This window comes from Acomys russatus, chromosome 32 (assembly GCF_903995435.1).
Source record: "Acomys russatus chromosome 32, mAcoRus1.1, whole genome shotgun sequence".
Classification (NCBI taxonomy): Eukaryota; Metazoa; Chordata; class Mammalia; order Rodentia; family Muridae; genus Acomys; species Acomys russatus.
The window spans coordinates 39,926,533-39,953,933 of record NC_067168.1 but is presented as its reverse complement, the minus strand read 5'-3'; the positions used below and the strand labels follow the sequence as shown (position 1 = coordinate 39,953,933).

Here is a 27,401-nt window from a genome sequence, read left to right as displayed (position 1 = left end):
CTGCATACATGAATGTGCACGTACACAAAATCCTATTTAATTGTGTAGAGCAACCACACCACTTCTTTGAAGCAACTGTTAATCTTTTTTTTTTAATTTTTTTTTTTATTAGACAGAGTTTCTCTGTGTAGCCCTGGCTGTACTGGACTAGCATTGTACACCAGGCTGGCCTCAAACTCACAAAGATCCACCTGCCTCTGCTTCCTGAGTGCTGGGATTATAGGTGTGAGCCACCACTGCCCGGCTGCAACTGTTAATCTTTTATGGTTTGTGTAACTAGAGATTTCTTACCTGGTAGACATCACGGAGATTCAGAACCAGTCAAATCAGGACGAGGGAAGAAGCCCTTTGCTAGCCCAAACCAGGACTCTCTTCAACCCTCTGAACCTCAAGCTAGTGCAGTGGCTTTACCCAGCCCACTCAAGTCTAGTTGCAATTTAAGTCAGGCCATGGAGCCTACTACCTGCCTGCTGTTAAGGACAGGGCCACCATCACTTGAGCAAATTTTATTCAGCAGAAAGACATGATTATTTCAAATCAAAATAAGGGACATTATTCCAGATTTGTCTCAACTCTCCCACCAGCTGCATACCTTGTGATGTCTACTCCCTTCAGCCTTCTTGGTGGCCAGAAGAGTGGGAGGTCAGGCAAGGCAGGGCTGCAGAGACACACACACACACACACACGCACACACACACGCACACGCACACACCCCGTACATGTATCAATGTATCTTCCATTCTTGCATGACAAAGACGATCCATGTAGCCAGATCAGGGCTGTGCTCCTAGAGGCTCGGTCGCGTCGCAGGCCGTTCAGTCACGAGTCTTGACTGGCCTGGCCTGGAAGATGGCCACTGATGGTCAGATAAACACTGGACTGTCAACAAACTCCACTGTACACAGCTCTGGGTTCCTGTCTCTGCAGGGTGATGACTCAAGTTCCAGGATTGTGATGTTGTTTGGGGCTGAAGTGCTGAGAATGTTCTTTGGCACAAACAAGGTCATTTGTGGGCCCTGTTTGGGCCAGTATCGGCCGAGGTTAAAGCCATTGATCCACACTTGACCCTGGAGAGAGAGAAGGGGGAGAGGGGGAAACCATCAGTCGAGGGGTACACTAGTAGCAGAGAGGCAAGAGATGCCCCCGTAGTGTTGGGCTGAGGATCAGGTCCCCCTGAGTCCAGCGTCCCCACAGTCTCACATTAGGTGGATAAATGGTTGGGAAGAGCAACAGAGCTTGCTTCCTGCTGTGGGGGAAATTAATCTGGAGCCTCAGATTCCAGAAGCTACAGACTTCAGTCTCGGTGCGCCTCACCACAGTCTGTGATGCACCCTGGCTCCCAGGTGCTGCCTGTGTGTACACCAGCCCTCTTTGCCACTGTTGCTCATGCCCTCCAGCGGTTGAGTCTCCCTGCTCTCTCTACCCACAGAGGCAGGGTCCAGCCATGCTGTCCGATGTGTGTCAAGCCCACATACAGACTAAGAGCTGTTCCCCTAACAACCCAAGAAGACTGTGAGGGTGTGCACGCAGGGCGGTGGCTGTAATCTCAGCACCCGAGAGGCTGCGATTGGAGGATTGCTCTAAGTTTGAAGCCAGCCTGGGCACTATAGTGAGCTTAAACCAAAGGAATGGCGAGGATGAGGAGGGGGCGGGGCCTACTCGGCGGTGTCTATATTTCTGTTGGGTTTGTGATTCTCATAGCATTCCTCTGAAGGATGCAGAGAGAATCTACTGGGAGGTCGAGATGAAACTGTGGAAGCTGTGGAGCTAATCCCTGTTAGCAGGGAAGCTGCTTCTGGAACAAACACAAGGTTCAAGGGGTGGCAGAATAGATGGAACACTGGTGAAAAGTTAGGGAGGAGGCAGGTGTGGTAGTGCATGCCTTTAATCCCAGTACTCAGGAAGCAGAGGCAGGAGGATCTCTGTGAGTTCGAGGCCAGCCTGATCTACAAAGTGAGTCCAGGATAGCCAGGGCTACACAGAGAAACCTTGTCTGGAAAATAAAAATTAAAAAAAAAAAAAGAAAGAAAGAAAGAAAGAAAGAAAAAGTTGAGGATATGGGGTCACACATGCCAGAGATCAACAGAAAGTCTGGAGGAGGCAGGAAGGAACACATGGAGAAGGCGGTGAGGAGAAGAATGGATCGAAGGAAAGAAATTTGTACTCGTGGTGGCCCCTCCTGTTCATTTAAGATTGATTATTAGTTAATATTTGCACAGACTTTCTGTGTAGCAAAGACTGGTCTGAACTCCCTCTATAGTCCAGGTAATCCTCCTGCCTGCACCTCGGAAGCCTGAGATCGCAGGGTGACAAAGCTTCCTTTCGCCTCACTGTAGTCCACCGATGTTTCTTCCCCGGCTTCCATCTTATTGCTGCCACCTGCTAGCTGTCTGACCTCAGGCAGGCCTCCTAAGCTTTCACATCCCAGGGTGCGTGGGGTGGGGGCTGTAACTTCAGCCCTCTGGAGGCTACCGGCAGGAGGATTATTGTGATCTGAGGCCAGCCTTGGGGACAACGTCCCATTTCTGGTGGCAGTGGTGGTGGTGGAATTGTGCTCTGGGGTGGATGTGAGCACCCCTTACAACAACAGTGGCCCACAGAAGGAGGTCAGCGACTCAAAACTGCCTAGATTAAGTCATTTAGAAAAGGGTGACAGTTTCAAAGTTCTCAGAACTACTTTCCTCTTGTTTTTACCAAGTGATTCCTTATCTCCCCCCGTCCTAACAGGCATAAACCACAATAGTTTCACCTCAGCTTTATCAGCTCCATCTCCGCCAGAGCCCCATTTTCACGGTCTTGGAGACCAGCCCCTGATTTCATCTGCCATGCGACAGCCTTGACTGATTAAAAAAAAAAAAAAGATTTATTTATTACATATACAGTATTCTGCCGGCATGTATGCCTGCACAGATCTCATTATAGATGGTTGTGAGCCACAAATGTGGTTGCTGGGAATTGAACTCAGGACCTCTGGGAGAGCAGACAGTGCTCTTACCCTCTGAGCCATCTCTCTAGCCCGCCTTGACTGATTTTTAACTAATGTACATGTACATAAACAGTCTGGGAAGATGGTGCAGTGGGTGAGAGCAATGCTGTGCAAGCATGAGGATCCAAGTTCAAATCCCCAGCAACCACATAAGAGGCAGGTGTGGTCATACCCATGCCTGTAATCCCAGGCTGCGGGCCGCCAGCCTAGCTCCAGGTTCAGTGAGAGACCCTGTTTCAAGGGAATAAGGTGGAGAGACCAGGACAACTGTACTCCTCTGACCTCCACACCTTATACAGGAGTGCAGCACACATGTGCACATACATACCACATACATTGCACACATACGTGCACAAATAGGTCTACATAGGCATTACTGTTTTAAACATCATATGACATTCAGTAGTATGACTGAATCAATTATTCTTGAGACAGGGTGTCTTTTTTTTTTTTTTTTTTTTGTTTTGCAAGACAAGGTTTCTCTGTGTAGCTTTGGCCGTCCTGGACTCACTTTGTAGAGCTGCCTGGCCTCGAACTCACAGAGATCCACCTGCCTCTGTCTCTTGAGTGCTGGGATTAAAGGCACGTTCCACTACTGCCTGGAACTTTTTTTATTTTCTTGAGACAGGATCAGTTTCCTGTAGCCCAGAATGGTTTCAAGCTCACTAAGGAGTTGAGGATGACCTTGAGTTCGGTCCTCTGGCCTCTAGAGTGCTGGGATTACATTGTGGGCCACCAAACCTGGCTTAGGAAGGAGTGCTGGAGAGTGAACCAGAGTTTTATGCATAATAATTAAGCACTGGCCAACTGAGGCCCATCCCCAGCCCAGCACGTCTGTCTGTAACCTGAGTTACACTCTTCTTAGGGCAGAACGGAACTGCAAGGTCAGAGTCTTCAGGTCACTATAGAGTGAAAGCCAGGACAGGGGTGCAAAGGAGAATGTTTTTCAGCTTGCAAAATAAGGTCTACATCTTTAAAAAAGTGTTTGTGAGCCAGGCGTGGTGGCGCACGCCTTTAATCCCAGCACTTGGGAGGCAGAGGCAGGCGGATCGCTGTGAGTTCGAGGCCAGCCTGGTCTACAAAGTGAGTCCAGGATGGCCAAGGCTACACAGAGAAACCCTGCCTCGAAAAACCAAAAAAAAAAAAAAAAAAAAAAAAAAAAAAAAAAGTGTTTGTGTGTGTGGTGGTGGTGGTGGGGGAGCAGAAGCTGTGGTCAGAGAACAACTTGTAGGGGTCAGTTCAGTCCTTCTACCATGTGGGTCCTAGGGACTGAGCTTAGGACCTCAGGCTTGGTGGCAGCCACCTTACCCACCTTAGCCATCTTGTGGGCCCAATTTTAACGTTGAATCAAACTGATAAACAGGCTCACTGACTGAAGACAGGCCTGAGGTATGGTGAAAAGCCTGTGGTTTTATCAGACCACACTTCCCCACCTTGCTCCATCCTCATAGTCAGTCCCTGGAGGAGTGCGCCTGTGCTGTTTCATCTGTATCATCAATTTAGCTGGACTTAGAGTCATCACGGACACACACCTCTGGGCGTGCCTGTAAGGGGAATGCTTAATTGAAGAGGGGAGACCCACCCTGAATTTGGGCAGCACCGTCCCATGGGCCGGGGGCCCAGACTGATGAAAGGAGGAGAGCTGAGCACTAGCACACATCTCTCTCTGCTTCCTGACTGGATGCAGCTGCGAGATTGCCTGCTGCCATGCCTCTCTACCAGCACGGTCAGCACTCTCAAACCACAAGCCGGAACACACTCTTCTTGTTATTTATTTATCGAGATGAGGTCTCTCTATGCACGCCTGGCACTCACAACATGGCCAAGCTGGCCTCTAACCAGAGCTCAGCCTGCCTCTGCCTCTGGGGCTAAAGCATGCACACCCTGCTTTCCTTGAATTTGCTTTGATCAAATACACATTCAAAGCAAGGAGAAAGTGACTGATACAGAGTCCCAGTCGGTGATGTGAGAGACAGTGGTAGCCTCGTTAAGGTCTTTGACTTCCACTGTGAACTGCAGAGTCTGGCTGCTTCTGCGGCATAGGCACTGGCCAACCTGGGAGGCACCCACACTCCCACTTTCAACCCCCCACTGTGTTCCTGCCTCTCTACCTCTCCAGCTGCATGCTCAGCTGGGCACCACACCTTTCTCTATTACCGGAACACCACACTTGCTCATCTTGCCTGGGCAACTGCATGGCCTCAGACCCGAGCACTGTCCCCAGATGTTCAGTCTCCCGAGCTCACAGGTCACAGCTGCATTTCCACGTGCCTCCTCAGAGCGTGGAGTCACGACCTCTTCGCCTTTTCAGTCTAAGCCGCTCAGCGGCCCTTTAATCTCCTCCTCTAGTTATTACCAGCTTAGCTCTGTCATTTGTTTGATGACTGGTCTGCCAATCATTTGGGGCCATAGCACAGGCTCTCTATAAAGAAAGACCTTGCTCTTGTTGTTTGGAGGTAATCCTGCATTCCCCGAGGGGAAAGAAGTACATATACACATGAACACACACATCAGTGTACCTAGTACATGTGCTACATACATATTACATATACATTCATTATCTACTTAACTGACTCAGTGGGTCTTATTTGTTGATAATTCTACCTGAGACAAGATAGAGTGAAGAGGGGCTGGAGAGATGGCTTAGCAGTTAAGAGCTCTTAGCTCCCTTTAAGAGACCTGGGTTCAAGCTGGGCGTGGTGGCACACGCCTTTAATCCCAGCACTCGGGAGGCAGAGGCAGGAGGATTGCTGTGAGTTCGAGGCCGGCCTGGTCCACAAAGCTACTGCAGGACAAACAAGGCTAACACAGAGAGATCCCAGGGGATCCTACGCTCTCACCTCCACGGGAACCAGGCACACATGTGGTGCACACACATGTACACATACACATCAAGTAAAAATTTAAAAATCTAAACAAACAAAAAGATACAGTGAAGAGGTGACATAGCGTCCCACTGAATAGGTTACTTCATGGTTCTCCACCGTCAATGAAGAGCTATTTATTTATTTATTTATTTTAGGTCTTCTTTACTTGTGTGAGAAGGGGGTGGACATGCTAGTCACATGTATGAACATCAAAGGAAGCCTGTGGAAGTCGGTACTCTCCTTCCCCCTTGTGCGCTCTACAGGTCAACAGGTTTGGTGGCATCACTTTTATCCACTGGGCCATCTCACCGGCCCTAGGTTAAGGTTTTAGTCTTTATTTGGTTTCATTCTGTAGCACTATATAGACAGGTTGGCCTTGAATTTGCCTGCCTCTGCCTCCGTAGTGCTAGGGCACCATGCCAGGCTTCCAGTCAAAAGTTTTTGTTTGTTTTAGTTTTTTTGAGAGAGGGTTTCTCTGTGTAGCCCTAGCTGTGCTGGACTTACTTTGTAGACCAGGCTGGCCTCAAACTCACAGAGATCCACCTGCCTCTGCCTCCCAAGTGTTGGGATTAAGTGTGCACCACCATGCCCGGTCCAATGAAAAGTTTTAAAGGCCTTATTTTTTTTTATTAACCTAGTTATTATTTATTTATGAGACAGGGCTTTTCTACATAGTTCTGCTGCTACAAAGAGAAACCCTGTCTCAAAAAACCAACTAAAAAAATTTTATGCTGAAGAAGCTGAGAATATGTCTCAGTAGAAGGTCTCTTATTAGCGTACTTGGCTAGTCTAGGCTTCAGTGTGAAACCTTGTCACCAAAGACCAAAAAGAAATTGTTCTTGGTCAACCCAAAGGTTTATCTTAATGAGGTAACCTCAGGGGCTTGGGGGTGTCCCATGGCAGTCCCATCTTCTATAGTCCATGACAGAACCTGTCTATCTGACCATCTTGACCCCAGCCCACACTTCTGTCCTCTGCTTTTAACACTAAGGTGACAGCAATGTTGAGGTTTCCCGGAAGTGCTTGACCTACTTCTCAGCCGATCATGTAGATCTGCACACACGGGTGCTAGAGTCTGTCTGTCTGTCTTAACTTACCTGGGTAAAATCAATCTTCTCAGGAGAATTGAGAGTGAAATGTTCTTTCTTTTTATTTTTATTTCATATGCATTGGTGTTTTGCCTGAATGTCTGTCTGTGTGTGAGGGCATCAGGTACCTTGGAACTGGAGTTACAGACAGTTGTGAGCTGCCATGATTTAACCTGGGTCCTCTGGAAGAGCAGCCAGGGCTCTTAACCTCTGAGCCATTTCTCCAGACCCTAGAGTGAAATTTTTTTTTTTTTTTTGGTTTTCTGAGACAGGGTTTCTCTGTGTAGCCTTGGCTGTCCTAGACTCACTTTGTAGACCAGGCTGGCCTCGAACTCACAGTGGTCCACCTGCCTCTGCCTCTCAAGTGCTGGGAAGAGTGAAACTTTCAATACTGTCTTTTGCTTTGGTTTTTTGTTTTGTTTTGTTTTGTTTTTGGGGAGGGGCAGGGTCTCAATATGTAGACCAGGCTGGCCTGAAATTCAGAGATCTGTCTACCCTTGCCTCCCAAGTGCTGGGATGAAAGGCATGCACCACCACGCCCAGCCCTCAATACTATTTTAAGATTTTCAGAAGTTCCTTTAAAAGTGAAAATAGGCTGAGCAAGTGGAGGTGCACACCATTAGTCCTGGCACTTGGGAGATAGAGACAGATGGATCTTTGAGTTCAAGATCAACCTGGTCTATAGAGCAAGTTTTAGGACAGCCAGGACAACAAAAAAAGAATTAATAAATCACATTAAGGGGCTGGAGAGATGGCTCAGAGGTTAAGAGAATTGGTTGCTCTTCCAGAGGTCCCGAGTTCAATTCCCAGCAACCACATGGTGGCTCCCAACCACCTACACCCTCTAATGCCCTCCTCTGGTGTGCAGGTGTCCATGCAGATAGAATACTCATATAAATAAATAAAACCTTAAAAAAAAAGGTTTAAGAGGCAGGGCTGGAGAGATGGCTTAGAGGTTAAAAGCACTGTCTAGTCTTCCAAAGGTCCTAAGTTCAATTCCCAGCAACCACATGTTGGCTCACAACCATCTATAATGAGATACGGTGCCGTTTTCTGGTGTGCAGGTACACACGCAGTACAGAATACTATATAAATAATAAATAAATCTTAAAAAAAAAAAAAACAAAAAAGGTTAACAGGATAGTGGTGGCACATACCTTTAATCCCAGTACTTGGGAGGCAGAGGCAGGTGGATTTCTGTGAGTTTGACATCAGCCTGGTCTACATGATGAGTTCCAGAAACGGCAGGGCTATGTAGAGAGACCCTGTCTCAAAAACAAACAAATGAACAAAACCCAAACAAATAAAAACCAAACCAAACAACAACAACAACAAAAAAAGCCCACAGGGGTTGGGATGTGGCTCAGTAGTTAAGAACACTTCCATTCTTGGAGAGCGCCAAGGCTTTATTCCCAGCACACACATAGCAGCTCACAACTGCCTGTAACTCCAAGGGATCTGACGCCCCCTTCTGGCATCAATAGGAACTGCATTCATGTGATATATATATATATATATACACACATACATACATATAAACAGACACTCATAAACATGAAATTTTAAAAGGCATGAAAAGGTTGAGCAAAATGACTCACCTGAGGGCCAAGAAATGAAAGAGAACATATAAGATCAGAAGCAGAGGCGGGGCGTGGTGGCGCACGCCTTTAATCCCAGCACTCGGGAGGCAGAGGCAGGTGGATCGCTGTGAGTTCGAGGCCAGCCTGGTCTACAAAGTGAGTCCAGGATGGCCAAGGCTACACAGAGAAACCCTGTCTCGAAAAACCAAAAAAAAAAAAAAAATCAGAAGCAGAATCCCACAGCATCCTGTGATGAGGGCATATGCACACAGGAATATGTGAACCATCATATCCCAATCCCCCCGCCCCACATACACCACAAAGTAAAATAAAGTCTGCACTAAACATTATAGTGAACCCACTTGACCTACAGTTAACGTGCTTGCTGGGAGAAGCCCAATTATCTCGTTTCCAGGCTCACAGGGCTTGTGAGTAGAAACCATGGGTTAGATTTAAGGAATGACCCTTGTAGGGGCAGCAATAACTGCAGACCAGGCGAGGGCAGTAAGTTTCAAAAGCATGGACCTCAGATGGACAGACGGACAGAGGCCCTGGAGGCATATTGACACATACAAATACCCAGAGTTCTGTGCAGTTTCCTCACCTGTGTCCCCTGCCAGGCACCATAGGAATGGCCCTAGATGACAGGCATCATTGACCTTCTTAGTTTCCAGCCAGCTGACACCCAGTCATGCCTTTCTCGCCCTTTCTGTTGTGCTCTCTCACACACTTAGAATAACAGGGTAGAAACAGGAAAAGACTGAATAATGTTTTTCTTTTTCTTTCTTTCTTTTTTTCCCCTTGGCTTTTCAAGAAAGGGCTTCTCAGCCTTGGCTGTCCTGGACTCACTTTGTAGACCAGGCTAGCCTTGAACTCACAGTGATCTGCCTGCCTCTGCCTCCCTGAGTGCTGGGATTAAAGGAGTGGGCCACTTGCCTGGCGTTTTTCTTTTTCTGGGAATTGAAACCAAGACCTATGCAAACTAGGCAAGTGCTCTACCACAGAGCTATTTTTAGCCATGAAAATCTTTTATTTATTTATTTATTTATTTATTTATTTATTTATTTATTTATTTTTGAGACAGCGTCTCACTGTGTAACCTTGACTGGCCTAGAACTCATTATGACAACCAGGCTGGCCTCAAACTCATAGAAATCTCTCTGCCTCTCTCTGCTGAGAGCTGGGATCAAAGGCAATGTGTTACCACACTTGCCCCATGACATAATGGACATATTATTGTTGCTGGTTGTTTTTGAGACAGAGTTTCTCTACATACCCCTAGCTGCCCTAGAACTTGCTCTGCAGACCAGGCTGGCTTTGAACTCACAGAGATCTGCCTGCCTCTGCTGGGATTATACCATGGACAGCTTGTTGTAATATTTTTTCTTCCTAGAGCTGAGGACCGAACCCAGGGCCTTGTGCTTGCTAGGCAAGTGCTCTACCGCCGAGCTAAATCCCCAACCCCTTGATGTAATATTTTAGTGAGAGGTTATCCACACTCACTTCAGTTTGAGATGAGGAGAGTAGACGTCATTGCCTCAGCGCACAGGACACAGACGTCATGCATGACTCACACTTTCTGACCCATTGCCAAAGCCCAGGAGAACACATCTCTTCGAGGGAGTCTACAGTCAGGCGGGGCATGGTGCAGACAGGTGCTGACCTGTGTGGACGGAGCAGGCACGCCTGACCCCTTACCGCTGAAATCCGCCAAGCACACTCGCTTAACCAGAAAGCCACATCCGACCCCAGAAAAGCCAGAGTAATCAAAAGTGATGCTTTTATCTCAAGAATCGCATTTACCAGTGATTTCATTCACTAAATCATCTTAGTTCCTTTGTAACAGATGGAGAAGGAAGGCAAGAAGGCCTCAGTAGGAGCCTCAGAGGAGGACGAGGGCAGAGGGCCAGTGAGCACAACCGAGTCTGAGAACTGCTCAGGCCTCAGCATCACGTGGTCAAACCCTTCCTCCCCTGTCCCCACCATCTGTTGACATGTTCCTTAGCACAGGGCGAAGGCTGGGGGAGGGCTGTTTTATTTGTGTTCATGGAGGGTGTTGGCAGAGGCATTTGATTGTTTCTGCATATATGGAGACCAGAAGTTGACTTTCAGTGTCTTCCTCTACTATTATTATTGTTAATTAATTTCATGTATATGTTTTGCCTAAGTGCCTAAGTGTGTGCCTTGTGTATACCTGGCGCCCATGGAGGTCGGAAGAGGCATCAGGTCTCCTGGGAGCAGAGTTGCAGATGGTTGTGAGCCACCATGTGCATGCTGGGACTAGAACCTGGGTCCTCTGGGAGAGCTCTTAACCCCTGAATCATCTCCCAGCCCTCTCCACTAATCTCCACCCTACTTTTTGGAGGCTGTCCCTTTGCTGAACCTAAAGCTGTTGCACTGACCAGAAAACTCCCAGGATCCACCTGTCTCTGTCTGGGCCACCTCCTAAGTGAGCTACCATGCCTGGCTAACTTGAGGGTTCCAAGGTTCTCTCATGTTGTAACATGTATCACATTTATTATTATTATTATTATTATTATTATTATTATTATTATTATTATTATTATTATTATTATTATTTTGCCAGATGATCTCACTGCACGGATGATCCAACCATCTGATCGACTTTCGGCTCATCACCTCCTGCTGATAATCATGGATGACACCATGATCGGCATCTGTTCACACACGGGGATGGTGAGTGTGATCTTTTTGGGCATAACAGTGCTAAGTATGAGTGAGACTAACCCCTCCCCCTTTTTTCATAAGGGCTAATGTCCTTAGCAGCCTTTAAAGATGGAACATGAGAGCCACCAAAATGCTCCATATCTTGTCTTGGTTAGATTGTTGGTAAACCTCATACAAACCAGGGTCATCTGGGAAAGAGGACCTGCTGCAGGATATTCGGTCCCAATGTGATCCCTGAGATTGTGAACTGTAAAAACCTGTCTTTTGTTTGGTGTGGTTGAGTTCATCCAAGAGCTATCTGTACACACAGGATTTAGTAAAATTAACTTTAGGTCAAGAGGCGGAGCAAGAAACAAGCTGCCAGGGATTAAAGAGAAGGAGGGACTTGGAGTTGAGAGGTATTTAAGACTGCATTGTGGGGGGCCGGGCGGTGATGGCACACGCCTTTAATCCCAGATCAAACAAGCGAAACAAAAACGAGGTGGATGGCTTCCGAAGTGTGTCTATACAGTAGGCCGGAGGAAGTCAACCCAAGTTCCCATGTAGCTCAGGCTGGCCTTGAACTTGCTTACGCAGCTGAGGATGATCCTCTTCTCCACCTCCTGGAGCTGCTCAGCACCACCTCGCCTAGTTTTATGTGGTGCTGAGGGCCAAGCCCAAGTTTACTAAAGCAGTGTGCCACCAAGCTATACCCCAGCCTCTTTTGTCTTTTTAACTGTCCTATTGGCGTGGGTGGCCACGGCTAGTAGGCTGGGCTGCCAAAACCAGAGATTTTGTGCTAAACTCGAGGAACGAGAGGACATCCTGCACTTAGGAGGCAGAGGCAGGCGGATCTCTGTGAGTTGGAGGCCAGCCTGGTCTACAGCGTGAGTCCCGGACAGCCAACGCTACACAGAGAAACCCTGTCTTAAAAAAACCCCAACAAACAAACAAACAAGAAACCTTGTCTCAAAAAACCAAACCAAACCAAACCAAACAGGCCATCCTGCTGCCTGAAAGCTGGGAGAGGTTTGTCAGTGGGCACAAGGCCTGGCTCGGCAGCACACACAAACAAAGAGCCACCTCTGATGGCCAAAGCATCCTTCACCACGGTTTCACTTCTCACTTTAGGTTCTATTTGGCAGGGGAGAAAGCAAAGGTAGCTTGGGAGGCAGAAAGCCCCCTGCTAGCTGCACGGAAAGAACCATGGTTACGTGTCCTGTTCTCCCCAGATACTGCTGCATTGCTGCGAGGGGGAGAAAAGGCTGATGAAACGCGGGCAGAGAAAGTGAAGAAGGCAGAACTGAGCCTGCCTTCTAGACACCACTGGGCAGGAAGTGAGGGTGGCAGGAGTCTGACAGGAGTCCCAGCCGTCAGGGAGGATGGGGTCCCCAGGGGCGGGGCAGGGAAGGACCAAGCTTAGTAGGCAGGCAGAACTGAGCCTGGGAGGACATGGTGGCCAATGCAGGACAGAAGCCTGGCTATGCTAGGTATATGATCGGTCAGCCAAGAGGCCAAGGGTGGATCAGGCCAGGGAGGCGGGAGGAGTCGGAAGGGGATGGGCGCCAAGGGTCAGATGGACCAATAGCTCTTGGATTTTTGTTTGTTGCTTGTTTTGTTTTGAGAGAGGAGTTTCTCATGCAGCCCAGGCTGACCTAAAACTTGCTACTGTAAGAAACAAACTGTTCTGTCTCAAAAACAAAAAACAAAAAACAAAAAACAAAAAACAAACAAACAAAAAAACCGGAATGAATCCCTATGGTCCATTTAGAGTATGAGGCAAGCTTAGTGTTCATCAGTCACAAAGAAGCTGAAGGTGCTCGGCTGCTCTCTCCCACAGCTGGCAGTTAGCACTGGCTGTGTGGCATTGTGGCGCATGCTGTTAATCCCAGTACTCAGGAGGCGGAGGCAGAGGCAGAGGCAGACGGATCGCTGTGAGTTCAAGGCTAGCCTGGTCTACAAAGCGAGCCCAGGACAGCCAAGGCTAACACAGAAAACAAAAACAAACAAACAAACAAACATCAAAAGCATTGGCTGTCTCAGAACTGGAAAGTTACTGGAGTCCAAGCTGACTGAGCTCAAGATCAGAGAAAGGGGCAGTCGTGAGCCCCAAAATACTCATTAGATAAAGCTTTGAGGATGGGGAATTAGGGAAGGCAGACACGTCCTGGCCTATGGGAAGGGAGGACAGGGATTTCTCATGATCCTAGGACTTTATAAACCAATTAGCACCCAGGCAGTTTTGCCTTTTCTCCAAGCTTGCATCTCTTCCTGCACCACTGTGTATTAAACACTGCTTTACTCTCTCTAGTCTCCTAAGCTTGCTATTATCTGATTTCCAACACTATGTTGTACTGGAGGATGGCTTTGACTTTCTGATTCTTGTGTCTCTAACCTCTCAAAGACTGGTTGTATCAGTGTGTCACCACACCTGGCTTTTATTATACTTTTATTTTTTGGGGGGTGATTCAAGACAGGGTTTCTCTGTGTACCCTTGGCTGTCCTGGATTTGCTTTGTAGACCAGGCTGGCCTTGAACTCACAGTGATCCACCTGCCTCTGCCTCCCAAGTGTATTATACTTTATAATCTGCATTTTCAAATTTTAATTTATTTGGTACTATGAGTCCCTTTCCCCCACTGCCCATTTGCTTACTTTCTTTGTGCAGTAGCTATTCAAATTCTTCTTCTTCTTTTTTTTTTGTTTTTTGTTTTTTTGTTTTTTTGTTTTTCAAGAAAGGGTTTTTGTGTGTAGTCTTGGATGCTTGGATGTCCTGGACTCACTTTGTAGACGAGGCTGTCCTTGAACTCACAGTGATCCGCCTGCCTCTGCCTCCTGAGTGCTGGGATTAAAGGCGTGTGGCACCATTGCTCAGCTACTTCTTCTTTTTAAAAATAACTTATTTATTTTTATTTTATGTGTACTGGTATTTTGCCTGAGTTTAATCCCCAGGACCCACATGGTGGAGGGAGAAGCTGATACCCATGGCTCTCCCTCCACATGTATGCCTTGGCAGGTACATGTGAACACACATGCAAATGCACATAAAATTAAAAAAAAAATACGGCCTAGTTCTTCCTGCAGGAAGTGAGTGAGCTGCCATTTACTCAAGAATGTTGTTAGTCAAAAAAAATGGGGCAGAGATGGACAACCCCCAAGCTGGACACTGGGTCCCTGAAGATCTGCCACAGTCATGCCAGTAGAACACTCTGCCTCCAGCCTTCCTATAGCAGCCTTCTGATTCCTTCTCGGACACTAAGAGCCAAAAGCTTGAGGTTTGAACCCATCCTGTTCCTATGAAGACACGTACCTTGACCCATCCATGAAACGAGATGAAGGTGTCCTGGGGCAGGTCTGGGATGCCCGAGGGAATGGAGAAGTTGCCCACGTAAAAGGTGGGGAGTGTGGAAGTAATATTTTCACCATAGTGGCCCTTATCAGGGGTCTCCCAGGCCCCAAGATGGCTGCGTGCCACAGCCTCAGTGTCCAGTGGAAAGATCGTCCAGTTGGTGAGGATGGTGGAGTTGAGGGTCATGTAAGAAATCAAACCCTGAAAAAAAATTTTAAAAAAGAAAGAAATCAAACCCTGTAAAAGGAAAACTAGAACCATGAGCTAGCAGGGAACGAAGGGACTCATGGGTGTCCCTGAAGTCCTGGGAGAAGGAGCAGGAGAGAGGCTCAGTTGTGTGCACAGGCAGGTGACAAAGGTCAGGCTGGAGGCTCAGGCCAGCCTACTGTCCTGGCAGGAATCAAGATACACCCTCTCTCTCTCTCTCTCTCTCTCTCTCTCTCTCTCTCTCTCTCTCTCTCCAAGTGAGTCCAAGAGAAACTCGGTCTCAAAAAACCAAAACAAAGTTTGTTTTTTGGTTTTTCAAGACAGGGTTTCTCTGTTGTAGCCTTGGCTGTCCTGGAACTCCCTCTGCAGACCAGCCTGGCCTCGAACACACAGAGATCTGCCTGCGTCTGCCTCCTGAGTGCTGGGATTAAAGACCTGCACCATCATCACCTTTTTTTTTGTTTGTTTTTTGTTTTTTTGTTTTTTTGAGACAGGGTTTCTCTTGTATTGCTGGCTGTCCTGTACTCACTTCGTAGACCAGGCTGGCCTCGAACTCAGAGATCTACCTGCCTTTGCTTCCCAAGTGCTGGGATTACAGGCATGCACCACCACACCAAGTCTTTTTGGTTTTTCAAGACAGGGTTTGTCTGTGTAGTTTTCACTGTCCTGAATTTGCTTTGTAGACCAGGCTGGCCTCGAACTCAGAGATCTGTCCGCCTCTGCTTCCCAGAGTGCTGGGATTAAAGGTGTGCGGCAACACGCCCAGCTGGGTCTTTTTCTTAAGTTTTAAAAAAAATTATTTTTAGTTGTGGCATGTGATCAGTGTGTGTGTGTGTACGCGCACATGCATGTGGGTACCATGCCAAAAGCGGCATCTTCTGGCAGCCCTTGGAGCTGGCAGTTGTGAGCTGCCTAATGTGGGTCCTTGGTTACAAATGTGTATCTTCTGCAGATGCTCTTAAGTCCTGATCCACCCCTCCAGCCAGAATGAAGATATTCTATTTTTCTTTCTTTCCTTTTTAATATTTATTTATTTTATGTATATGAGTGCTCTACCTGCATGACAAAAGAGGGCATCAGATCACATTATAGACGGTTGTGAGCCATCATGTAGTTACTAGGAATTGAACTCAGGACCTCTGGAAGAGCTCTTAACCTCTGAACCATCTCTCCAGGCCCAAGTGAAGATATTCTAAAGAGACACCCATACCCCTCCCTTTGGCTGGCAGTCTTTCGAGACAATGGGACCCAAGAAATTGGGTCTCCAGAAATCTCATGCTTAAAGAGAAAGGCCAAAGCCTGGGATCAGATGGAGAGGGAGCTTGTCTCTCAGGAAGAGATGTTACTAGGTGACCAGAGCATCCAGCTGGAGAGACTGGAGCTGAAGACAAGGAGGGATCAGTGATGGGCAGGGTCACATCTTTAGCAGGACTGCTAGAATATCTGTGGCCTTCTATTTGCACCTGCGCCCCATATCAGAATCCCAAGGATGGACTGGGTCAGAGTGGAGTGGTTTGGGGATGTCACTGGACTTCTTTATTTCTCTTCCCAACGTGGCCACATTGAGCAAATCTTCCTGTTCTTCATTGTCTTTTGTCTGTGTCTGGCTTCCTGCTTTTTAGGCAGCCAGCGCCCAGGCACTGACCCTAGCAAGCCTGGTAACAGCAAGTCCTTGGAAAGGGGTATGGCCCTATGCTAGCTCCAGCATTACCACAGTGTCACTCTAGTGTCTGCTTCTACAGGAAGGGGAGAGTAAGGAAGGAAATCTAGGAATCTTCACTCCAATGCAGATGGTAGGGGGTGGCCTCTGCCCCTCACACCTATCAGGGAGCGAGCCTAGATCCAGAGTGGCAGAGCATCTGCCCAGCTGTGAGGACCATATGTGTAGAATTCTGTGGCATACAGCTCAGTAGGCAGAGGACTCAACTCGGTGTCCTGAGTTTGCTCCTTAGCAACATATAAACTGGGTATGTGGGAACATGCTTATACACCCAGTGCTTGTAAGGCAGGAGGCTCAGGAGTTCAAGGACATCCCTGCCTATATAGTGAGTTTCAGCCCAGCCTGGCCTGAAGGGACTTTTTCTTAAATTTAACAAAACCCTCCAGATAAAAATATAAAGTTTCACCAGACAGTGATGGTGCATGCCTTTAGTCCCAGCACTCGGGAGGCAGAGGCAGGTAAATCCCTGTGAGTTTGAGGCCAGCCTGATCCACAGAGCGAGTCCAGGACAGCCAAGGCTATACAGAGAAACCCTGTCTTGAAAAACCAAAAATAAATAAATAAAAGAATAAAGTTTCTTAATGATGTACAAATATTGGTTAGAACACCACACTGGGACTGGACAGAGAAGAACCAACAGGCCAGGGGCAGGGCAGCACTGAAGGGCTTGCAACAACTCGAGTTTGTTGCAGGCCACCAGTCCAAGCCTGCACATCAGAGCCCACCAGACGCCACGCTGGCTCGGTTGAGGAGGGAGTGCTTCTGATGAGCTGGCTGGGTTTTCAAAGCAGAGGAAGAGCATGGTGGGACAACTTCCGTTCCTCTCCACAAAGTGACTGAGCTCAAACACAAGGGGAGTGTTCTGTTTGCAAAGCTCAGGGTTTTTCATGGTCTGTGGAGAAAAAGAGCCCTTCCAAGAAATTTATCTTCAGTGGGGTGGTGGTGGCGCATACCTTTTATCCCAGTTTGAGGCCAGCCTGGTCTACAAAGTGAGTCCAGGACAGCCAGGATTGTTACACAGAGACTGAATGTGGTATAATACTTGGGAGACAGAGGCAGGTAGATCTCTGAGTTCGAGGCCAGCCTGGTCTATACACAGAGCTCCAGAACAGGACAGGCTACACAGGGAGGAGACCTTGTCTTTTTATTTTTTATTTTTTGGGTTTTTGAGACAGGGTTTCTCTGTGTAGCCTTGGCTGTCCTAGACTCGCTTTGTAGACCAGGCTGGCCTCGAACTCACAGCGATCTGCCTGCCTCTGCCTCCTGAGTGCTGGAATTAAAGGTGTGCACCACCACACTCGGTTGGAGACCTTGTCTTAATAGATATATAAATTGTACTCCTTAAATAGAAATAGAAGCACTCTAATTTGTTTCTGTATAAATAGAAACAGAAAGCAAAGGTGCCTGAGTGAGTGTTGAAGTGTTGATTGCGAGAACAGAACTCCTCCCAAGCACTCGGGCACAGGCTGATCCCTGTACAGTGCCCTACCTTAGAATCGTTGATGAAGGTGCCGTAGTTCACACGCCCCATGTTCTCCACCAGAATGTCCAGAGTGGCTCCAGCTTTCCCCTCAATATCCAGAGGTATCATTATGTGTCGATCAAGGATTCCTTGGGGGACCTGTGAGTTCAAGTCAAAAGCTGAATGGGTGGGGGTGGGGGAGGTAAGAGCAGAGAAAAGGAGCAGTGTGCGCAGTTAATCTGTCACTTTCCTGTGTTCAAGTGTCATCAGACTTATAGGGAGAGTCCAGATGTACTCAGGCCAAGTTCCCACAATCACTGTCTTCCCAGATGGGAAGGATGGCTGCACACAGCTCAGTGTATGTTCCTCTGCCTACAGTGGGAGAGTGACAGTCCTTTCTGATTGGAACAAAGTCTTGTGATGTACCCCAGGATGGCCTTGAATTTGAGACCTTCCTGTGTCTCTGGGATTACAGGTGTAGACCACCATGCTTGCCTCAGGCATCTCTCTCTCTATATATATATGTATATACACACACACATATATATATGTGTGTGTGTATGTACATATATACACATACATATATATATACACATATATAATATATATAGTGTGTGTGTGCACACGTGTGCCATGGTGTATGTTGAGGTCAGAGGACAACTTGGGGATGTCAGTTCTTGGTGCCACATGGGTCTCCCCAGAACTTGTGATCCTCTTGCCTCACATCCCACAAGCCGAGCTCACAGGTGTGACTCCTACACTCTCATTTTTAAAGGAATGAGAAAGACAAGACATTCCAGGGGTGTGTTCCTATGAGAAATATTACGGTACCCTCTCACAGCTCAAGTTATGCACAAAGAAACAGCCTTTAAACATGTGGAGAGAACAGATAAAATCTGGTAACAGATAAAATCGGAGTTAGGTGGAGTCAGCTCACCTCACTTGCGGGAGGACATTAGCCACAGAGATTATGTAACAGAGTAAGGAAAAAAACAGGTATTTTCTCAACAATACATTCCTAACATACATTCATTCATTCATTCATTCATTCATTCATTCATTCGCCCCCAATCTCCCCCACAACCAAGCTGAGGGCCAAACCCAGGGCTCAGCTAAATCCCTAGCCCCATTCCTAACCTTTTTGTTTTGTTTTGTCTTTTCAAGACAAAGTTTTTCTGTGTAGTCTGGGCTGTCCTGGACTCACTTTGTAGACCAGGCTGGCCTCTGCCTCCCGGAGTGCTGGGATTACAGGTGTGCACCTCCGAGCCTGGCTCATTCCTAACTTTTTAAAAGGTTATCTTTTAGACTGGCTACACTGATCATTAGTCACCAGAGGTCAGGAAATGGCAGGTGCAGTGTCACATCTCAGAGGCTCGTCTCCACTGAAATAAAATGTGTTGGTTATAAAAGGAAAGCCCTCTCCTCTAATTGTGCGTGTGTGTTCCTGTGAAAGTACACATGTGCAGAGGCCAGTGGGACAACTTGAGGTGTCATGCCTCAGAAGTGGCCCACCTTCCCTCTGCTGCCCACCTGGAACTTGCCAAGGAGGCTAGGCTGGCTAGTCAGACTTCCAAAGAACCCTCTAGTCCCTCTCTCAGCACTGAGGTTACAGTTGCATGCTGCCATACCTGGATATTTTATTTTCTTCTTATTTTTAATTTTATTTTATGTGTAAGTGTGTTTTGCCTGCCTGTACGACTGAGTATTATGTCTGTGCCTGGTGTCCATAGAGGCCAGAAAAATGTACAGGATCTCCTAGGGCTAGAGGTACAGATAAACATGAGCCACCACTTGGATGCTGAAAGTCAAATTAGGTCCTTTGGAAGAACAGCCAACACCCTTAACCACTGAGCTATCTCTCCAGCCCCTTGTTCCTTTGTTCTTTTGTTTGTTTTTTGAGAGAGGGTTTCTCTGTGGAGCCCCGGCTGTCCTGGACTCCCTCTGTAGTCCAGGCTGGCCTCAAACTCATATAGACCCGCCTGCCCCTGCCTCCTAAGTGCTGGAATTAAAGGCGTGCACCACCATGCCCAGCCTGTTCCTTTGTTCCTTACTTGGGTGCTGGGGGATCTAGACTCAGGTCATGAGCAACCCTTTAGAATATAATGTCTCATTTAGGAGGGAGATGCTGACATGGATGTGTCCCTAAAGAGCAGAGAAGGCCTGAGTGACATGCTGAGCTAAGTCAGGGGAGAATTGGCCTTGGGCTCGGGAGACCCAGGGTTTCCTGGAGTGTGAGAGTTGGAGAATAGCCCTGAGTCCACAGCATGTGGCCATAGCAGCGTACAACGGGGTACTGCCAAGGGAGACACGCTGGAGATGCAGCAAAAGCTCAAAGGCCACGGCGTTAAGTAGAGAAGACCCTCCTCCACCCTGCCAAGACTTAAGATGTAGAGTCCAAAGAGAATGCTCACCCCATCCACAGAGACGTAAGCCCGGTCGTGCACACCATTGGAGGAGGAAGAGAAGATGGGCGTCGGGCCACTGCAGTCTTGAGGAAGTGTTGTTCGGTACAGCACATACCCAAAATACTGGGGAGAAAAGGATATAAGAAAAAACCATCACTCTCAAAGGTCGGCCACTGAGAACCTGGTTGCCCTTGATCTGGGTGAAGGCAACTTTCTGAAGACTGTGGGTGGCCTCCACCGACAGCCAAATTGAAGCTGACTTTTCCAACCTTGGAGGAACTATTCGAAAACGGAAGGGGCTCTCCACCACACAGGGAAAACAAGAGTTAAGTTATTGCCCAGAGTGACCAAGGAAATCACAGTTACATGCCAGAGGTCACTGTTACTAACTCAAAACAAAAAGAAATTAAGAGCTGGTAAGGTGGCTCACCAGGTAAAGGTGCTTGCCACAAAGCCTAATGACCTGAGTTCAATCCCCGGTACCCACATGAGGGAAGGAGAGCCCATTCCCACGAGTTGTCCTCTAACCTTAATTTGTATGCTGTGGCACACACATATACCCACCAACAAAATAAACAAATAAAGGTAATAATCTAGAGAGATGGCTCAGCAATTAAGAGCACTTGCTGCTCATGCAGAGGACCAGGGTTCAGATGATCCCTAACTCGTCCCAAGGGACTGAAGCTTTCTTTAAGTTTCTCCAGGAACCTGGCAGTACACAGACAAGCAGGCAAAGCAGCCACATGGACACATTTTTTTTTTCTTCGAGACAGGGTTTCTCTGTGTAGCCTTGGCTGTCCTGGACTCACTTTGTAGACCAGGCTGGCCTAGAACTCACAGCGATCCACCTGCCTCTGCCTCCCAAGTGCTGGGATTAAGGGTGTGCGCCACCACCACCTGGCTCACTTTTTTTTTTTAAGCCAGGAAAAGCCCCAAACACAAGACAAACACTGAGTTCTGCTCAGGAAAACATTCTCCAGGCTCCTGGGCTAAGTCTGCTCTAAGGTACAAAACAAGACTCAACCTGAAACTATTTAAAGCAAAGAGGAAAATGAGAGTCGGGGGTGGGGGTGGGAGTGGGGGTTGCTACCAAACCAGGAGTAACATTTATTTACTTGGGTAACAAGGACTCTTGGGTAGCCCAGGCTGACCTCAGAGTTACTACTTAGTCAGAGACAACCTTGAACTTCTTATTCTCCTGCCTCAAGTGCTGGGATTACATATCACCATGCCTGGTTAAACATGGGCTTCATGACATGCTAGGCATGTGTGTGAACATGAATGCAGGTGCCCACAGAGGCAGGATGCTGTGGATGCCTGGTGCAAGGGTTACAGGCAGTCGAGAATTGCCATGTGGTTGCTGGGACTCGAACCCAGGTCCTCTAGAAAAGCAGCCAGTGTTCTTAAGTGTTGAATCATCTCTCTAGCCACTTAAATTCTCTTAAAATCTAGTCTCCATGATCTCATTAGATTTTTGTCATTGTGTTGGACTTCCTCATTTTTGTTTTTCTGGGACAAGGTGGCACTGTTTCATGGGCCAGGCTGGCCTCCAGCTTTTGGCCTCTGCCTCCCACTCACTGCAATTACACGTGTGGCCACCACAGCTGGACTCACAGCAAGGGTTTTTGAAGAGCTCAGCTTGTTCCTAGATGGTTCATCCCTTATTGGAGTCAGTAAATTGCCTTTTATGTGGACACAGAAGAAGGGACAGATCCTCCTGGGAAGTGGCACTGGACGATGTCCCAGGGACACCACCGGTCACTTGGTCCCTTTGTCACACTTCATCATTTAGTTGGGACCTCAGCCTTGATTTCTGAAGGGTTAGGTCACCCCAGTCCTTCCTGGCGTCTGGTAGAGGTGACCTCCTAGAGTCTGGAGACAGTGACATAGTACTGTACTGTAATCTTAGGGTGGAATATGCTTCCAGTTGCTATTTTCATACTTGTTTCAACAACCATCTGGTTCCAGGAGAGTTGAGGCCCACACTCCGCCAGCTTCTTCAATAACACACAGGGGCCATTCTGCAGCCCCACTGGCAGCCACTGCCCTCACACACCCGTGCTTTCCAATTCCTGCAGTGTACTGCTCTGGACTAGGTGGGGCGCCTGAGCCTCCATGCTTTGGGTCTGGGAAAGCCCACATACTAATTTTTTTTTTTTTTCAAGGCAGGATTTCTCTGTGTAACAGCTCTGGCTGTCCTAGAACTCTCTCTGTAGACCAGGCTGGGCTCGAACTCACAGAGATCCACTCGCCTCTGCCTCCCAAGTGCTGGGATTAAAGGTGTGCACTACCACCGCCTAGCCCACACAATACTTCTTTGCAGTTTAACTATGGTGTGCACAGGCTGCAAGATGGGGTCCACTCGCTCAAGAGATAGCCTCAACCAAGTCTGCAGAGAGCATTCTCTCCTCTCAGGAGCTCAGTTCAGTGTTGTCCTCAGCCTCTGAGGAGCCAGTCATCATAGACAGACAGACGCTTAAAAAGGGAAATCCAATCCACTATATACTCACACAAAGCAGGAAAAGCAACTGCTAACTGATGAGTCAGATAAAAAGTGGATAGGGTAAAATCTTGTAAAATAAAAAGTTGAGAGAAACTTCTAGAGAGACTAGGGAGTGCCAGGAAATGAAGCACACACAAGTACTGAACACACACAAGTGCTTCTTTCCAAAGCAGGAAAAAGGACCTCTAAGAATGAAAAAATGACTTTTTTTTTTTTTTTCGGTTTTTCGAGACAGGGTTTCTCTGTTTAGTCTTGGCTGTCCTAGACTTGCTTTGTAGACCAGGCTGGCCTGGAACTCATAGAAATCTGCCTGCCTCTGCCTCCCGAGTGCTGGGATTAAAGGCGTGCGCCACCACTGCCCGGCTTTTTAATATTTATTTATTTATTTATTTATTTATTTATTTATTTTTGAGACAGGAGCTCATGTAGCCCAGGTTAGCCTCAGATACCATGTAGCTGATCATGACCTTGAGTTTGGATCCTCCTACCTCCACCTCCCAAGTACTGGGATTACAAGGGGTACCACTCCTGGTTTATGCGGTGCTGGGGATTAAACCCAGAGTTTTGCTCATGCTAGGCAAGTACCTACCAATTGAGCCATAACCCCAGCCCTAAAGTGCCACTTCTTAGTATTGAAATAAGGATGCCCAGGAAACACGTGGGTTGCCAGGAGAGGAAAGGCAAAGTGTTACTTGTGGACACCTACCTGTTTTACCTGGAGGAAGCTCAAGGGATAAAGGCTTTTGACAGGTCCACTGGGACACAAGATGTCCAGAGCTTCGGCCACTGTCTTGAACTGAAAAGAAGCAAAAACAGACTTAGTGCCCTATCAACTCTCTCTCTGTGTGTGTGTGTGTGTGTGTGTGTGTGTGTGTGTGTGTGTGTTTTGAATGGGGGTTACATCAGTCTGGCTTATCAATGACATTGAGATCAGCTGCAGCTGTCCAACTTTCACCTGCTTCACAATCACCTCTGATTTTTATTCACCCACTCCCTCTCTTCCGCCCCCCTTCTTTCTGAGACATATCCTCTTGGGTCAGGCCTCAGGCTTGCTATGTGCCCAAGGATAACTTCGCTCTCCTGATCCTCCAAGTGCTAGGGTTGTGTGAGTGAGCTACCACACCTGCTTTATGTACTGCTGGGGTTTCTGCAAGCGAAGCAGGCCTTCCACCAACTATGCCTGCCCTCGCTTATTTCTTATTATTCTCTACAGGGCTGGGGATTGAAACCAGGGTTTCTTTCTTTTCTTTCTTTTTTTCTTTTGGTTTTTAAAGACAGGGTTTCTCTGTGTGACAGGTCTGGCTATCCTGGAACTCTGTAGACCTGCTAGTCTCAAATTCACAAAGATTAGGTTCCTTCAGCCTCCCAAGTGTTGGGATTAGAGGTGTGCACAACCACATCTGGCTATGAACTAGGTAAGTAAGGAAGTTCTCTGCCACTGAGCCTCAGGCCTTGCTCTTAACTTTTTATTTTGTTTTATTTTATTTGGAGACAGTCTCCTATATGTAGCTTTGGCTGGCCTGGGACTTGCTATGTAGACCAGGCTGGCCTTGAACTCATAGAGATCTGCCTAAATTGTCCTCCAAGTGCTGGGATTAAATATGTGTGCAACCATCTCCCACAGCCTATTCCTCCTCCTTTTTTGTTTTATGTGTTTGGGTGATTGGCCTGTATGTGTGTCTGTGCACCAAGTGTGTGCAGTGCCTAAGGAGATTAGGAGAGGGCGTCAGAACCTGGAACTGCAGTCACAGATGCTTGTGAGCTGCCATGTAGGTGCTAGGGATCAAACCTGGATCCTCTGGAAGATCAGTCAAAGCCAGGCAGGCATAGTGGCGCACACCTTTCATCTCAGCCCTTGGGTAGCTTTGAGGCCAGCCTGGTCTACATATGGAGATCCAGGACACCCAGGACTGCACAGAGAAACCTGGTCTCAAACAAAACTAAACTAAACTAAAGAAAAAAATAAAATAAAATAAAAGAGCAGTCAGTGTCCTTAACTGCTGAGCCACCTCTCCAGGCACTGCTCCAAACTCTTGATGAAAAGTGGAAATGACATTAGCCTTTTTCTTGTTCTTTGGGACAGGGTTTCTCTGTGTAGCCTTGGCTGTCCTGGATTCGCTTTGTAGACCAGGCTGGTCTTGAACTCACAGAGATCCACCTGCCTCTGCCTCCCAAGTGCTGGGATTGAAGGCGTGCACCACCATGCTTGGCTGTTAAGATTTAAAGAGAGTTTCAAGTGCGCCCATTCAGAAATACACCTCTGAACTCTCTATCTAAGAAAGGCCTCAAAATGAATGACACCAAGCCTCGGAGGCCGCCTCTGCAAAGCATTACAACATACTTTCACATCAGGAAGAACTCTGAAGCAAAGAGAGTAGCTGGAGGCAAATTACTCTAAGATTACATCTGTCAAGACCATGTCACATGGTTATGTCATAGCTGCCTCACTAACTCCAAGCAAAGGTGGCATGTGTTCTGAGCCCATGTCATGGCTCCTGAAAGTTGCTCTCTGACCTCCACAAATGTGTACATGTATGTGTACCCACACACACACGCACACATACTTTTAAATAATGAAAACTCCATGTTTCTGTGGTTTGTTTTGAGTTTAATTGACAGTGAGTGTCCCTGTAACCAGAAAGATGACCCTGATCATCTGATCCTCATGTCTTCCACTTCCGAGTGCTGGAATTTACAACCTCGTCTGTGCCCCGCCCCCCTCTTTGGAGACAGAATCTTTCTCTTTAGCCCAGGCTAGCCTCAAACTTCACTATGTAGCATAGGCTGGTCTTGAACTTAACAGCAGTCCACCTGCCTCAGCCCACATTGAGCTAGGATTACAGGCATGAGCTACCATACCTGATTTGCTGATTTCCTTTGTGGCACTAAGCTGTATTTCTTGGTGTTTTTCAGTTTTAGTATTGTTATTGTTATAAATATTTGGAGTTATTTTCTATCATGTAAAAGGACTTTTTAACTGTTTTAAAACCAAGCGGCCATTTTTGTTAAGTAGCTGCAGAGATGAGCAAGCGCCCCTTTCCCAGTGTGAGTCATCTAAGAAGAGATGCCTATCAGAGACCGCATTCTTTGTAGAATGCAGCACAGGATCTGACAGCAGGTGGAAAGTCTGACGGCAGCTCAGCCAGCCAACCAGACGGCAGAGGGCTTCGAGTGGAAAAACTATACTACGGTGCTTGGTGCTTGGCTTAAAGATAAAAACTTATGTTGCTATTTTAGAATTTCAAGATTCTTAAGAAATAAGTAACTGTTCGTGTTTTCTTCTTTTTCTGGTGAATGAATACATGTAGGAGTGAGGGACGGGGCAAGGGGAAAACCTGAAGCCCAAAGAATCAAAACAAACCAATTTTGGTACCTCCTTGCAACCATTAAGTAATCCTCTCTTTTTTTCCCCAGAATAAAATTGCCTTAACTTGTGTGTGTGTGTGTGTGTGTGTGTGTGTGTGTGTGTGTGTGTGTGTGTGTGTTTCGAGACAGGGTTTCTCTGTGTAGCTCTGGCTGTCCTGGACTCACTTTGTAGACCAGGCTGGCCTCGAACTCACAGCGATCCGCCTGCCTCTGCCTCCAGAGTGCTGGGATTAAAGGCATGTGCCACCGCGCCTGGCAAAACTGCCTTAACTTTTATTAGTGATTAATTTCTATCTTTTTCTTCTGATGTTCCACTATCCAAAAAGTCACTAGGATATGATTTTTGGATCTAAGAGGAGAGATACCAAAATTCCTGTGGTTTGGAGGAACTCATTAAAAAGGGGGTTCACAGACAACGGCACTTGTCACCATGTCTGATGACCTGAGTTCAGTTCCCCAGACCCTCAGGGTAGAAAGAGATAACTCATGTTGTTCACTGGCCTCCATCTGGGTGCCACGGCATGCACATCTCTCAACCCAAGAAATAAATGTAATAAAGAAAAAAACTAAAGGGGCAAATGATGGGACAAAGCCTCCCTGGGCAGAACAACAAAGTAAGATGTCACTTCCAAAGTGTCCACAGAGCGCTTTGAAAACCAAGAATTGATCCAAAGTGAACGAGGTGGCCCAAAACCACCTCCTACTCTCCTGTGCAGGAAGTGTGCGCATCCTGTCAGCTTGCATCCGTATCTTTTCTTCTTCTATTTTCCCTAGAAATGGCAATCACTCCACCAGGCTCTCAGAAAACAATTCAGAGAAAACAGCGAGGCCCTGGCCTGCAACACCTTCACTCACTGTGTCTCCCCATCTGATGCTCAGTGAGGATCTGACTTTTTTTTCTTTATGAGACAGGGTTTTATGTAGCCCAGGCTAGCTTATAATTCACTATGTAGTCAAGTATGACCTGACCCTCTTGCCTCTAGCTCCTGAATGCTGGGTTACAGGTGTGTGCCAGCACGCCTGGTTTTTGTGGTGTTGGGGAGAGACCCCAGGTCTCCACTCGTGGCAGGCAAGTGCTCTAACCACTGAACTACACTCCCAACCCTCTGTTTTACCTTTCTCAGAGCAACGTTTCCGTATGCATACTTTGGTGTAGACGGAGGAATGAGACCTTCTGGGACTTCATTAAACTATAAAGCAGA

At 47.4% G+C, this 27,401-nt stretch overlaps 1 protein-coding gene across 1 annotated transcript in view; it reads right to left on the bottom strand.

Annotated features, from left to right (window-relative positions):
• Positions 1-725: 725 nt before the first annotated feature.
• Glb1 (galactosidase beta 1) overlaps positions 726-27,401 on the bottom strand; it is a 75,807-nt gene continuing 49,131 nt past the window's right edge. Inside the window, exons 11-16 of the mRNA XM_051140631.1 lie at positions 27,315-27,389; positions 23,540-23,629; positions 20,337-20,453; positions 17,953-18,084; positions 14,498-14,737; positions 726-1,067 (exon numbers count right to left, since the gene is read on the bottom strand). Of these exons, the coding sequence (XP_050996588.1) occupies positions 864-1,067; positions 14,498-14,737; positions 17,953-18,084; positions 20,337-20,453; positions 23,540-23,629; positions 27,315-27,389 (858 nt within the window). The 3' untranslated portion in view covers positions 726-863. The remainder of the gene's footprint in view (positions 1,068-14,497; positions 14,738-17,952; positions 18,085-20,336; positions 20,454-23,539; positions 23,630-27,314; positions 27,390-27,401) is intronic.